General features: G+C 48.1%; 1 protein-coding gene and 1 long non-coding RNA gene across 2 annotated transcripts in view; one reads left to right on the top strand and one right to left on the bottom strand.

The window, feature by feature from the left end:
- Positions 1 to 4,959: 4,959 nt before the first annotated feature.
- HTR1B (5-hydroxytryptamine receptor 1B) lies at positions 4,960 to 10,510 on the bottom strand. The gene has a single exon (XM_028722818.2). It carries the CDS (start codon positions 10,366 to 10,368, stop codon positions 9,202 to 9,204), a length of 1,167 nt encoding a protein of 388 aa, XP_028578651.1. The 5' UTR covers positions 10,369 to 10,510; the 3' UTR covers positions 4,960 to 9,201.
- Positions 10,509 to 15,138, top strand: part of LOC144327290 (uncharacterized) — a 48,913-nt gene continuing 44,283 nt past the window's right edge. Inside the window, exon 1 of the long non-coding RNA XR_013392307.1 lies at positions 10,509 to 11,447. This is a non-coding gene — a long non-coding RNA (uncharacterized LOC144327290). The remainder of the gene's footprint in view (positions 11,448 to 15,138) is intronic.

The raw sequence follows: 15,138 nt of genomic DNA, 5'->3' as shown, positions 1-15,138 counted from the left end.
GACTACATCCAATCTTTATTGAGCATCTAGTTTGTTTATGGGCTAGTTATATGACAATGATAATTCATCCTGGTTTGCTTGCAGGGAGTTTAGTCACTTGTTCAACCCACACTCTTTAACACACTTTGCAAACTTAGAAAACTTTGTAGTTCTTTTTAAAAAAATATGATTTGTTGCCCTAGAGCAACGTAGTACTTTAATCCACTTTAAATATGCAAACCTGAAGCTCTAGTGAGGGATGAGGGTGGCTCTGTGGATTAAACCATTGTGCCACTTGGGCTTGCCGATTGAAAGGTCAGTGGTTCGAATCCCTGCGATGGGGTGAGCTCCTGTTGTTCGGTCCCTGCTCCTGCCAACCTAGCAGTTCAAAAGCACACAGTGAAAGTAGATAAATAGGTACCGCTCCGGCGGGAAGGTAAATGGCATTTCCATGTGCTGTTCTGGTTTCTCCAGAAGCGGCTTAGTCATGTTGGCCACATGACCCAGAAAAACTGTGTGCAGAAGCAGACAAACGCCGGCTCCTTCGGCCTTTAAAGCAAGATGAGTGCCACAACCCCAGAGTTGTTCGCGACTGGACTTAATTGTCAGGGGTCCCTTTACCTTTAAAGCTCTAGAATGTACTTGAAGCCCTCTTGCCAAATACTGAGCATCTAGAGCAGTGTTTCCCAACCACTGTTCCGCGGCACACTAGTGTGCCGCGAGATGTTGCCTGGTGTGCCGCGGGAAAAATTAAAAAATTGAAAGATTTTTTTTTTTAAGCCAAATTTTCGATTGGGGCGCCGTCACTAGATGACCCCTGGGGTTCCCTCCCTCCCTCCCGCTCTGCGCCTCCCTCCTCCTCCTCCTCGTCCGGGGAGGCCCTTCCTGGCTCTCGGCCAAGGCTTGGCGGCTGCCACTCACTCACTCGCTCGCCCACCCGTCCCTCCATCCCTGTACCCGGCCTCTCCCCCTCCGTCCCCGGCGCGGGGGCTGCCGGGATCCGTAGTCCCCTCGCCCTTGGGCTCTGCGCCCGCGCGGGGTGCGCGAACTACGTTTCCCAGCATGGCCTGGCGGGCCGGGCGTTTTGTTTGAAGCGCTCTTCTCCCGGCCATGGAATGAGCGCAGCGGCGGCGGCCGGGCGGGCAGGGGCTCTTCCGCGCAGCCTGCCTGCGCCCCCCGGAGATCGGGCGGCAGGATGGAGCCCGGGGATCCCCGCGGAGGCGGAGCGGCGGAGGCTGCCCCCCAGGTAGGGCTGCGTCGGGGGTTTTTTATTTTTGCAATGCTGCATCCGCGCCGGAGGGGCCGCATCGGGCCGCGGGGAGACCCCTTGGCGGGCGTGCAAGGCAATGCATGCGTTCAGGCGTTGCATGGAGTGCAGTGCAATGCAATGGCAACGCGGCGTCCTGCATGCATGCATGCAACTTCCACCGGCGCTCCGGACTTGGCAGGTGAGGGGGGTCCCCAGTGGGTGGCAGAGAGAGCCGGGAGGGCGAAGGGGAGCCGGGGGGGAGCAGCGCTGCTCCCCGAGCCGAGCCCGGGGGGAAACTTCGGCGTCGTTGCGCCGGGTGTTGGAAGCGGAGGCTGGCGGGGGCCCCTCACCTGCAAAACCTGGTCGCCTCTCATATATTTCGTGCATTGCATTCATCGCCCGCTTTCTCCTCCAAGGAGCTCCTGGGGGCGCGCGTGGTTCTCCCCGTGTTATCCTCGCAACAACAGCCCTGCGAGGTGGGTCAGGCGAGTGGCCCAAGGGAGCACCCAGGGATTGTCCTGGCCAGGTGGGGTGATTTGAACCCTGCTCTCTGCCCGGTCTTCGTCCTCATTTAGCCCCCACATGTGCATGACTGTGCATGACTGAGGTTTTCCCCCCTCGTCTTGGCTATGGTGTGAGTCTGTGCTGTTAATTAATGGGGTTCTGCCTTCGGAGAAGATGAGCCAGCCCTCAAGGAGGTGATTATGTAATTTGCTAGCATTTCATGTCCCTCCCGGCGTGACGCTGCGCGCTGACGTCACGGGGCTGTAATGGTGGTGTGCCTCGAGATTTTTTTTCATGAAACAAGTGTGCCTTTGCCCAAAAAAGGTTGGGAAACACTGATCTAGAGGCACCCTTAGGCCACCACTGCTGCAAACAATTGGCAAAGCTCTTTGCTGAGAAGCACTTGCTTACAAAGGAGGAGAACAAGGGATTAGGCATTTCCATTAAATGACCCACATGGGGGGGGGGGAAACATTTAAGTAGCCTGACCTCACATTTCTTCCAAGTGTGAGCAGTAAAGCTACAACAATCCTTTGTGTGACTACACAACAGCCCCATCGGTTCCTCCTGCTGTGTGGTCATCCTGACTACCCTAGTCGTCATCATTCAGTTTTGGAAACAGGGTGGCACAGCAAAACAGAGAACTGCAAAAACTGAGACAAGACACATCATTTTATGGCTTTCCTGAAAACTGCTAGATTTCTTTCCCCTCCCTAACTGTAAACAGAATATATTTAATGTTTCCATATTCATCATTTTATGTTCCTCCCAGAAATAGAAAAGAGCTGGACTGTGAACAAGAACCAGATACCCATTTAAATTATGACCTTACTTGTTTTTTCAACTAACACAGAACTTGATCCGGCACTGACAAAAAGTCTGAAAACAGAACAACACATTTTCAACGTACCAACTCTAAAACATGTCATTGCCTTAAGGAAAATATTTTAGGGGAGGGAGAAACAAAGCTGAAAAATGCATATTTTAGATCAAATGATCAAAAAGCCTAACACAATTCTGTAAGGCTCCAATAACTAAAAAGGGAACTTTGAACTTGCATTCTTTATTAATTGGCTTTCCATATTTTAGCTCTGAATGAATATTTTATTCTGACTTCTAGGTTTGCAGAGACTGCTTCATAGGAATGGTATAGAGAAGCATTCAAAATGTGAACATTCAGCTTCTTTGGACAAGCAGAACACCTTTATAGCCAGGTTGCACTCGTCAAGGGCTATGGGAAAGGCATTAAGGTTCTCTGGTTACACACAGTTGGGTCTCACCACCCACAGAAGGCTCTTTGAAGGAGCGAGGAGGTGATACTAATTCTGTCTTTCCTCTGCAGTCCCCAAATCAACCCCACAGCACTGGGAGAAGGGGCTTTGGAACCACACAGTAGGTGATGTGGTAGCTGCAAGAGGAAGGGAGAATTTATAAAAATCACATCTTTCCCCATGTTGGACCACAGAGAATTTCCATGAACTGGGGGATACAAGCCATAGCAGTTCTTACAAAGCCACTTCTCTTATCACAAGGCTAACTATGGCAGATCTTGTGTTTAAATATTTGTGTTTCCTTGCAAAAAGTACACAGGTGTGTTTTAACTACTCTGGATCCTTAGCATTTCTAGTCATCTTTGCCGTGTTCAGGCTTTTTATGCAATTATTCCAGCAATTTCAACTTGCAGGGCCCAATCTAGAGAAACTTAAGTCTCTTTCAGACACATGATCAATGCGCCGAGGAATAAAGTCCATTCACTTGCTCACCTTCTTACCCCAATGGTTCCTTGGTGAACAGAATCTCTATGCGTACATGTTGTATGTACGCTGAGTACACAACTGGGCAAAAATGCATTTTGCACGTTACCAGATCGCAAGCTGAAGTACCTGTGTGCATACAAGTTATCTTCATATAGCTCTACTGTATTTGGAACTCATGAAAACGCCCTTAGTCATACTTTGAAATCACTGGGTCGAAAGTTAGGGCTTGTGCATACTTCTTGTCCCGCCACTTTCCCCTGGGAAAACCCGCTGTTTACTGCTAAATCACAATGTCAACAGGGTTTTCTGCAGATTGCTGCTTGTCCCGATCCAGCAGGAAAGGGCAGATGTTCTAGGTGAAAGTGGAGGCACAAACGGAAAACCTCTCAGACCCATGCCTAGAAAGCATGGTGGAAAATGAAAAAACCTCTCAGACCCATTTTTTTAAGGCACAGAACAAGTGGACATGTGGACAAGCCCTTACTTCTGTTTACCCTAAGTCCCATGTACTTCATTGAGTCTTAAGCCCAATCAGTTTCCTCTGAACAGGAAAACTGTGAGAACTGATCTTTAAAGATAAAGGATTCTCAAAGACTCTGGCTATCTCTTCAGATGAGAGCAGTCACGTCATCAACAGGCCTCCCATCTTTTGTGATTCAGCAGTATAGAAATGGGGGAGGGGGGAATAAACACACTCCATGATTTGAAGAGAGAGGGAGGGGGGAAACCTCTAGTACCAGAATGCATAAGAAATGAGGGCTAAGTTCTTCATTTGGCTGGCAAGTGAAGTAAACAAATCAATACTGTTTAAATTATTTCCACGTTTAAGCAAAACTTGTTTTTAAAAAGTGCAGAGCTTGAAGGGAGAAGAAAATTATTATCGTAATTGTTAATAGCCCCATAGCAAGTATTTTAAGCCAAGTGGAATGCAAGTTCTCAGCATACTTGTTATATAGAAGATCCTTTTATTCTTAGTAATAAAATATGCATAAGTATCTAGTCCTAGTGTTATGTAACTGCATCTCAAACAAATATTGGAATTATAGCTTTAAAGCAGGGTGCCTAAAGACTCATCTCTCCCTTTAAAAGCAAAGAAGATATCAGCAACTTGCAGAGGAGTAGCAATGCTCATTTGTTGCTTTGCTACAAAAATGAAGAGTCTTGTGGTGCCTTAAAGACTAACAAATTTATTCTAGCATAATCTTTTGTGGACTAGAGTCTGAGTGGACTCTAGGCTATAGAGTCTTAGGCTATAATAAGATTTGCTCATTTTTAAGGTGCCACAAGATTCTTACTGTTTTTTCTCAACAACTTGGTTGCTGATCATAGCTGGCAACGTCAGTCATGATTAATCGTTTTTTTCCTAGTGACTCATCATCAAATAAGCCTTACCTAGACAATATGTCACAGTCAAGTGATCTGATAAAATACCCGCATCATCAGTAACACAACTTCTATACTCTTGAGGAACACAGTAAAGCTTTTTTTTTATTGTTTGAATTTCAGTTACATTTAGGATGAACACTCACAATGCAATCCTATCAAAGCAAATGGAACATAGTCTGTTTATTTTATTTTATTTTATTTTGCCTGCTGGGCTTATGTAAAGATTACTTATCTATTATTATAAAAATAATGAGTAAAAATATATAATGAAGTAGGATCAAATTTCAGTAACATCAGTTTATTCAGATTTCGTATTAAGCATTTATTTTGCAGGTGTTGTGGTGGGGGGTGGGACCTCCTTCAGCGTTGTATAGAATCAGAAGACCAAGCAGTCAGCTTCTCAGATGGTTCTAGAGTTCTCAGTGTTTGATGAGGTAATGATACAGATATGAAAAAGCTATATAGTCACAGCATCAAATGGCTACGTTTATTCCCAATTGGTTAAGAGGACTGGGGGAGGGGAGAAGACGGCACTTTCACGTTTCTCCTCCTGTGTTGTCAGAGGCAGGAACACAAGGTGCTTCACTTATCGAGGAAACAGTAGTGCAAACAATACCAGTCATTAATGGATAGAAAAGTCCATTGAATTCCCTGCTTCAGTTCCAGTCACGTGTGTGAAGTACGTTGGCTAAATTCTAAATCTCTCTGCTATTATATCTGCATTTGCTACATATTCTTGAACGCCCCTCTTCTTTTCACAAACTACAAACTTGAAGAACTTATACCACTAAGCGTATGGTTCATTTAAGTGCATTTCTGGTCCTTCAGAATGAGAATAGCAACTGTTTCAAATTAAGAAAAAGGGGGACTAGTGGGAAAATAACTCCAAACATGATTAAAAAAAAAGAAACAAGACCCAAATATCTGAACTTTGTGAGAAGACACATGTAGATCAAGAGATAAATGGAAAAGAGAGTTTTCTCCCTATATCCAAGTTCCACACCAGGCTGGTCCTTCCATCACAGGAAGAGTCACCATATTTTTTCAAACCCGTGAGCTTATTTGAAAAATAGAGGAAGTGTTGCTGCCACCATGAATGCACTGCAACTTGGTATGCTCCACAACCATGCACACACTGCAACCACATTGATGACAATCACACACAGAGAGACATACACTCACTTTCCCACTGCTAGCAATTCTTTTTAGGCTAGAGCTTGGGGGCAGGATATCTTCCCAGAGAGTTAAACTTCCTTCCTGAGCTGCACTATCCATGAAGATGGTCCATACCCGACATTTATACCTGGGGAAAGTGTTCTATTGAAGCCAATAGAAGGCATTTTCCAAGCCTAATTGTAATGAGGGGGCAACTGTTGGGGAATTTGGTATCCTTTCCTCTGCAGCTACAACCCACCCCTCAAAATAACCCCTCTTCCATTCTAATTAGGCTTGTGAGAAGCCTTCTCTTTTAGTCAATATAATAATTTTCTTTCCAGCCTAATTGTGACATAGGGGACATTTTTGGCATGCTAGGGTCACACCTGGAGAAATATCCCCCTGCTACACATGGTGCAGTAGAGCTTGAGAAAAGCTTTATATTGGCTACTATAGGAACACAGGAAGCTGCCACTGGTCCATCTATATGCAGGGTTTCAGGCAGGGGTTACTTCTGGCCCTGCCTGGAGATGCCTAAGGACTTTTTGCATGCAAAGCAAGATGCTCTACCACTGAGCTATACTTCTTCTCCAAAAGATGTTTCTCTCAAGTCCAATTTCAGCCGGGGGTGGGGCAGAGGAAACAGAAACCTGAGGGCACAAGGAAAGGCCCCTGCGGGCACCCACAGGTGCTGTATTGGTGATTCATGCAATAGTTTTATATTTGATTGGCAGGCTTAAAAGGTGGGTAGCATTCAGCTATTTTTTGTGATATATACAGGGTGAGTCTTTTAAAAGAGGCCCCATGGAACATGTGTACTCTGTATCCATGGGGCCTCTTTTTAAAGGACTCACCCTGTATAAGGAACACACACTTCCTTGCTTTTCTGGCTACTCTCCCCATAATGGTAAAAAAAAATCAGCAACTTCTGAAGACTTTTTGTGAAAAACCATAAGGTTCATAGCCTAAACTTCTCTTTTTGCACCCAATATTAGCAAATATTGGAACAGCTTCTCTTCCAAAGTCATTGAACCGAATTTAGACTGAACTTAGTAACTTACACACACATGTGCTGGTATTTCTGAGCATCAAGGACTTTAGACAACAGAACTGTTGTGTCTTTGTAATAGCAACTTGATTCTACAGATAAACAGGAAAAGAGGTGCACAGAACAGGTCTTTTCATAAGATATTTCATAAGAACATTTCTTTCATAAGAAATAGCACTAGCATGTGTATCTGTAGACTCTGTATTACAGACAGAGTACAAGTCTGTAAAGTACAGATTTTCCATGTATAGCAAGCCTCCTTTAGGCTACATACATCTTTATATTTATCCTCTTGCTTTACCCTTACTGAAAGCTAACAATTTACATTTTGGAAGTTCTAAGAATGAACATTTCTGGATGCACAAATATATCTGCAAAAGACAGTTACTGCCATTCTTCATTTGACATCTGAACAAAAGCCTACTGGGGAGGAGAAGGAAAAAGCTTTATTCTGAAGGGGTTTGGGATCAGGACCCTCCCACCTGGTGAAGTTCTTATTAAAACATGTTTTACTATTTTTAAAAGTGGGGACATGTAAAACCAGAAGACTTTCTTGCATGTATTATATAATACAGGAAGATGTAACTGGATTTTCTAAGCACAATGCTTATTCAAAGCAGGGAATACTATATAAAACCTGACCTTTTTGCACCCAGATATTAGGCAGACAATTGGGGAACTTTACAGTTCTCCAAATACTGAAGCTGAAGATAGAGTCTTACTGCAGACAGTGTTAATAATAAGAAGTTGCTGTAGTTAAATTAATTTCTACCTGCTTATCAGAGTTTTTTATGAAAGGGTCACAGAGGAGGGAACGGAGTGAAATGATGAAGAAAAAGAAAAATGTACATAAGATTTCTTACTAGAGCGTGTTCCAAGTATTATTCTTTTTAGAGGGGGAAGACAGTACCCTACTTAATGGACCTAATGTACTGGTAACCTGGAGAGCTGAAATGGGAGGAATATGCATGTGAAATCAGTGCAAGGGAAAGTTGCCGTGCATTTATTTGGTGGGCCAAAGTCCTTTTCAGAAAATAACTAAGATGGTTGATTTAATGTGTCATTTTAGCTATGATGGCTTCATAATCAGCATCAATGCAAGGATTAAAACACCAGCAAAACTGGGTTGGTGAGCAAAAGCAGATTTAGGTTTAAATGGCCTGTATGTGTTAACGCACATATTATCAAGAGATTTGTGTGTGAGTCACTTATTCAAATATGCAAAATGTCAGGAACATATAGCACTAAAATGAAAAATGGAAGCAGCTTGCAAGCTTTGGCACTCAACTGTGCAGGCAGACATGCATGTGAAAACACACACTCACACTCACTGTTTGATTTGTGGGTTACAATCTGACAAGTTGTTAAACAGAAAAGACACAAACAAGAATGAGTTGCTTTTCTCACACTGAGTTCTCATTTGATCCCCCTGTCTCCTCCTATACTTGATTTGCTTCCCCAGTGTTCCTCAAACCCATTTACTATCAACAAGTCAGGGACAGTTCTCGCCAGACTGTCAATGCCTATTCTTTCAAGGTCTTGGCTCTGTAGGACAAGTAAGGTTTTGAGCAGCATGCGCAATTCATTTGCAGTCCACTCTGCATAGTCTTTAAAATTAGCAAGCTAGCAGGGAAAAAGAGGAGTGAAACATTGGCGAAAGGCTTTCAAACACAGATGGCTGAGAGGCAAAGGTCTCCTAGCAGAGGAGACTGGATGACAAACTTTTAGTTCAAGTGCAGTCACGCTGGATGGAGGCGTCTCCAAAGAAGTTGTCCCAAAGCAATCCAATTTCTACCACAGTGGGTCTACAAGGCATAATCCAGGAGAAACAATCATTTTTTTAAGGCCAAAACTACTTTCCTTCAGCAATTGTTAATGGGAGTATAATAAGATGCAGCAGCATTTTTAAACCAAGGCTCAGAGAGAAGCTACTTTCACTCTGAAAGGGAAGCTACACTAGGCTTGCATGGTTCTCCTCTGCACCAAACTCTGCCATCCAAAGTACCATTTTTCCAGAGACGAAGTAACATGGTAATAATGATCTACCTACCTGCAGAACCAGACATACAAAATGCATTCAAGCCCTCCTGCCCTGGAGAATTAAACTTAACAGCATTCAATACTCAGCTTGTGCACCGAAACCGTACCAATTTATGAAATGCCTGTTTGAAGTCTTCATTGGACATGGTGTAGATGATGGGGTTGATTAAGGAGTTAAGATATCCCAACCATGTGAAGAAGTCAAAGATGGCCATGTGAAACCAGCAAGCATCTTTACAAATAGGCAACACCAAGGTGATGATGAAGAAGGGCAGCCAGCACACAATGAAGGCTCCTAGAATAACCCCTAAAGTCTTGGTAGCTTTCCGCTCTCTGGCGGCAGTCAGCTTCTTTTTTTCCAGCAGTGCATCAGACACCTTCACTTTGACTTGGTTCATGTACACAGGAGACCCCGTTTCACTAGAAGCCTCCGAAGCCTTGCAGTTTATGGACGTGACTGATGACGTTGAGCCCGGGGAATCTGTTATTAGGTGGGCTCGGGTTAACCTTTTGCCTGTGTTCTTTGGTGTCTGTTTCAAAATCCGAGACCTGGCTTCCACGTAGATCCTTCCATAGAGGATGATCAGAAGCAAGGTGGGGAAGTAGAAGGCCCCCACCGTGGAGTAGACGGTGTACAAGATGTGATCTGTGTTCACCACGCAATCGGCCACCTCTTCTTCAGCTTTCGACTGGCGCCAGAACAAAGGGGGCATCGAGATGGAGATGGAGAAGACCCACACCAGGGCAATCATGACAGCCGCCCTCTTGGGAGTCCTTTTAGTAGAGTACTCCACCGCATCGGTAATGGCCCAGTACCTGTCCAGGGCGATCACACACAGATGGAGAATGGAAGCAGTGCAACAAGTAATATCCGAAGAGAGCCAGATGTCACAGACGATCTGGCCCAGGGTCCATTTCCCAGTCACAGTGTACATGGTGCTGATGGGCATGACAAGGATGGACACCAGGAGGTCCGTGACAGCCAAAGAAGCGATGAGATAGTTGGCCGGCGTGTGAAGCTTGCGGCTCTGGTAGACGGTGGCGATGACAAAAGCGTTGGACAGCATGGTGGCCAAGGTGATGAGGGCCAAGATGATGGTCAGCACCACCTTCCAGGAGAGCGGGGTGCCATCTTGGTAGGCGGCGCTTTCTTCTGCACCGCCGCCGCCACTGCAGTTCCTGGCATGGTGGAAGGAGTCATTGGTGTGGAACACATCCACGGAGGCTGGGCAGGGTCTGGGCTGCTCCATGCCTCCACACAGAGGCTCTGGACCGACGGGGCTGCCGAGAGGAGGAGGAGGAGGAGGAGGAGGAGGAGGTGGAGGAAGAGGGCAGCGCCCTCACAGCACGCTACATCTCCAGAGAAGCCCGCGCGCCAAATGTGAGACGGGAGTCTGGGCGGATGTGCGGGGGAGGGCATGCGCGCGGGGCTCACCCAATGGGGACGCCTCCCGCGCCCGGGCGGACAGGGTCTCGCGCCGCCGCCATCACGCGCTCGCCCGTCCGCCTACCTTCCTGCCGGCGCCAAGCCGCCGCCGCCTCAGCACGTGCGGGCTTCCAAGCGAGGCCATCTCGGGTGGCGGTGGTGGCGGCGGCGGCAGTCCATGCCCTGGTCGAGGCGAGGCAGCATCTTCCCACTTTCGCGACGGCAGCAGCGAAGCCGGCGGACGGAGAAGTTGGGAGCGGCGGCGGCGGCGGGAGTAGGAACCCACACGCGGGCTTCTCGGAGGGCGGGAAACGGCGCCACGGGCGGCCAGAAGCCTCTTCTCTTCTTCTCCGCGCCTCGCCCAACAACTTTTTCCAGGCGGCGGACGGAAGGAAAGTAGGCGGCGAGGCGACCCCTGTGTTGGGAAATGTTCCCCGGGTCCGTCTCTCTCTCTCTCTCTCTCCCAGGCCAGGAGAGCGAGGGTCCTCCCGGCAGACGCAGCCGGCGCCTCAGTGAGCGAGCGCAGCGCCAGCCTCGGCTATATATACGCCGCCCGCCGCAGCTCCGCTCCGCTCGGCGCGAGCCCACCTCGGCAACTCGTGGCCGCTCTCGCCCAGCTCCGGCTGCCGGCCTCTCGGCCCCGCCCCGCCCCTCTCGGCCCCGAGAGGATCCCGCCGGGTCCTAGCGCCCTCCCATCGCACCTGCCACTGGAGGTTCAGCTTTCCCCTCGAACCGAGCTTGCGCCTTCCTTGGACGCGGACGCCTGACGGGCTGCTAGCAGCATGGGGCACCAGCGACATCCAAGGTGGGGCAAAATGAGGAGGATGGTGTCCAACCACGAAGAGGTCGCTGCCGTTAGATGGGGCGAAATGGCCCCTGGCCTTGAGGGCTCCTTGGTGCAGGGTAGGTCTATCCACAGCTCCTAGCCGTAGCCCATCGTGGCTAAATGAAGCCTCCAGTGTCAGGAGCAGTGTCGCGCGCGGGAGAGGTCTCTTGCCCTCACGTGTTGTTTGTGGGTTGCAGGACGCTGGACCCAGATGGGTCCTTTCTCTGATCCAGCCGGGCTACTGCTGTCGCGTCTGGATCGCTCTTTTCTTTTTTGTGTGCTCCTGCCTGATCCACAGTCCAATTATGTCCTTTGCGCTTTGATGTAAGCCAACTTTACCCCGTTGGCTCCGCTGGCTCGACTCCAAGCCCTTCGGCTTTTAATTGGGCAGCGTCGCGAATCGGGCGGCTGCTCTTGCTGTTTTTTGGAAGGGGAAATTCTCTGAAAGTCTTCCCCGAAGAGCATCGGCTGAATGGGAACTGCTTTTATCTCCAGCCGCGGAGGGTTTGCACTCACGCCGAGTGCAAACGTAAGCATTCCGCCTTCCTCTGCCCACCCACCCGCGCTTTGAAATCTGCAGTCTGATGACAGGCATTTATGGGGACTGGCAGCAGAACCAGAGAGCATGTACCCAGGACAGAAGCTTAATAATACTCCTCCTTCTCTCTGACACGAAACACCCGATCCCCATTATATGAGAGTCTAGGGAGACTTACTTTTGAGTAAGCACGTTTGGGATTCCTCTGTCTTTTCGCTCGCAACCTACTTGGGCGCCGCGCGCCTCATAAGCCTTGGCTAGAAGGTCCAAGCTCTAAGCTCTCTGCGTTTTTATTTCCTCTCATTTTGGGCTGCTTTTGGAGTCCAAGGCGGTTTGCAATGGAAACAAATATATAACAGCAGTTGGCCGTCAGAAACAATTGCATGGCCGAACGATTTACTCGGTTTACTTGCGCGCGTTTACTCGGAAACCAGAGCCGCTGGGGCTTTTCTGCAGCTGAGCGCGGATCGCAACCTCCCTTCGAGGGTGGTTGCATCGCACGTGCAGAACCAGACCTTCCTCCTGAGCTCTGTTCACACGCAGCAACAGTGCACGCCTGGCTGAAATCAACAGGCTGAGAAAGGCAGGAGGGTTTCTTCCTTGGGCTGCGGGGGGCGTCCATAAACGCCATGGAACCAGACTGGAGAGAGGGCTATGGGCCCCCGGGATATCCTCAGCTAGGCTGCCTTTGGCAGAAGTAGGAAAGCAATACAGTGGTACCTCGGGTTAAGTACTTAATTCGTACCGGAGGTCTGTTCTTAACCTGAAACTGTTCTTAACCTGAAGCACTATTTCTGGGTTAGCAGAGTCTGTAACCTGAAGCGTATGTAACCCGAGGTACCACTGTATTTATCGTCGCCTAGAAAGTGCTCAACCTGTGTGTGTGTGTCAAGCAATCTTCCGAACTCAGTTGGTTAAAGCAGGCACCCCCAAACTCGGCCCTCCAGATGTTTTGGGACTACAACTCCCATCACCCCTAGCTAACAGGACCAGTGGTCAGGGATGATGGGAATTGTAGTCTTAAAACATCTGGAGGGCCGAGTTTGGGGATGCCTGGGTTAGAGCATGGTGCTGATAACGCCAATGTTGCGGGTTTGATCCCTGTTTGGGACAGCTACAGATTCCTGCCTTGAAGCGGGTTCGACTAGATGAGCCTCTACAATTCTATGATCCGGTCAGTAAACGCCGGAAGAGCATCAAAATCGGTGATTATGGAAGCCTTTATCTTTTCCCACCGCCCGATCTTGGCAGGTTGGGAAACAGCTCGGCGTGCTGACTGCAGAGCCGCGAGCTTTTATGGACTTACTCAGGTGGTGCTGTTACGCGTTTACGATGTGGGTTTTTTACAGTCCGAAATGCGATCGTTAAAACATTATTGCGCTGCGTCTCGGGAAAAAAGGCTGCCCCCTCAACGCGTTTGCTCAGGAGTAACTAACTCCTACCGAGTTCCAGGGGGTTGAATGCGATTGCATTCACCCTATAAGCGAAGAAGGGACGGATCCTGGTAGAAGTGGCGAGTTGGAGGTTCGCGGCAGCCACGTGCCGGCTCGTTCCCACAGGCTTGGGTGGGCGCTTGCATTGGTGGGCGACAGATTGCCTGAATGACGCGAGCAAACAGGGTGGAGAGGGAAGGTTCTCCTCCCGGATTTCTGTATTGCATGCGTGGCGCACGCACATCCCTAATCTACCGTCATCACCTGTACAAGGCAAGTGATCCACGATGCCGCAGAGAGGTGAGATCCGATTCCGAGCCCAAGTGAATTCTTGCACTAAAGTTGGCCGTGGGCATGGAGTGTGTGCACTCAGCACTGAACTGTAGGCAATCACAGCTCCCCTTTGTTGCTTTCACATGTTATGCTTTCTAGGTGCACTTAAAAGTAATCCGTGAAGCGGCCCTTAGTTCGGTAGAAATGTGTTCCCTCTCTCCATCAGCGGTTAACTGCTGCCAGGAGCTGTGTTTTAGGTTATAAAACTGCCCTCGGGTTTCCTTAAGGCACCCCAGAGAACCAGCTCTCTCCCTGATGCTTCTGTTCCTCAGGGCAGCCGCAGACCATCTTATACCATGGCCTTGTCTGTGGCCATCCTTTTTGCCTGGGAGCCCCAGAGTATCCTCAGTGTCACCCCACCTTCCAGGCTCACCCTTCGTTGCACTTTCCAACCAGGGCAGGTTAACAGTTTTGGTCCGGACAGCATTGTGAAGGGGCCCTTTTATTCGTGCTCAGAAAGAAACTCTAGCAAGCCCCCGTCCTTCGTTCAGTAAAGTATTGTTTCCTGCCTGCTGAAGCTCAGCACCAAAGGAAAGCAGTTTAACTTTGCCCTTCCTCTTTCCCTTGCTCACCCTCTTGTTTATTGCTGCAGCTGCTTTTTTCTCCTTTTCCAAAACTCTGTAGGACTTTTGTGGACCGTAAGCCATAATATAGTTAGAACTGGTTGAGCCTTGCTTGCCTCAACACAGTAAAATGTCCAAAGTTATCTCCCTTGTCTCGTCACATTTCTAAGGAAAATCCACGAGCCCCTTAAATCCGTGCATGTGCCCTTAGATGGGCTTAGGGTGCAATTCACAAACAGAAGTCTTTGTTTTGATGTAAGCCAGTGGCGCTGCTTCTGGAGTGAAAGGTTTGAGTATCATACCCTGGCACCTCTGGTTTCAGCGAAACTTAATTCCCATTCAGAATGCCCAGATGGAAATCATTAGGAAATGAGTTTCACTGGTTATAGTGGCACTTACACCTACCTGATAAAGGTGTACTTAAGCTAGACCAGGAGTAAGAACCATCAAACACAGTGCGGCTTACTTCCAAGCAAACCTACAGAATTGTACTCTTAAGATCTCCAACCTTAATGCAAGCTGATCTGAAAGTTGCAGCTGATGTGATTTTTCTGGACTGGGTCACATCTGGAACTGGGTTGATCAGAGCTGAGGTGGGGAATATCTATTAAGTCACAAGTAAAAATGATCTTAGCATTTCCTTTTCATCAAAAAGTTAACACCATTGATGGCAGAGACAGGAGGAGGATGAACTTCAGAAAAGCAGCTGGGCAGGTTAAAAGGCATCTCCCTGAAATGGTGCAGTTAGCTAATTTTTGACACTCCCTCCACCCACCCCCCAAATTACCTTTAGATGATAATGTGTATTATTTCAAAATGTGATAACGCAGCCCTGCTGTGTTTGGGTCCCTTCCTGCTTATTCTGGGGCCCTGGACTTCTGCTCCCTTATTTGCCCTGAAG

Source organism: Podarcis muralis, chromosome 3, assembly GCF_964188315.1.
Source record: "Podarcis muralis chromosome 3, rPodMur119.hap1.1, whole genome shotgun sequence".
In the NCBI taxonomy this organism is placed as follows: domain Eukaryota; kingdom Metazoa; phylum Chordata; class Lepidosauria; order Squamata; family Lacertidae; genus Podarcis; species Podarcis muralis.
This window is presented reverse-complemented; position numbering and strand designations above follow the sequence as displayed.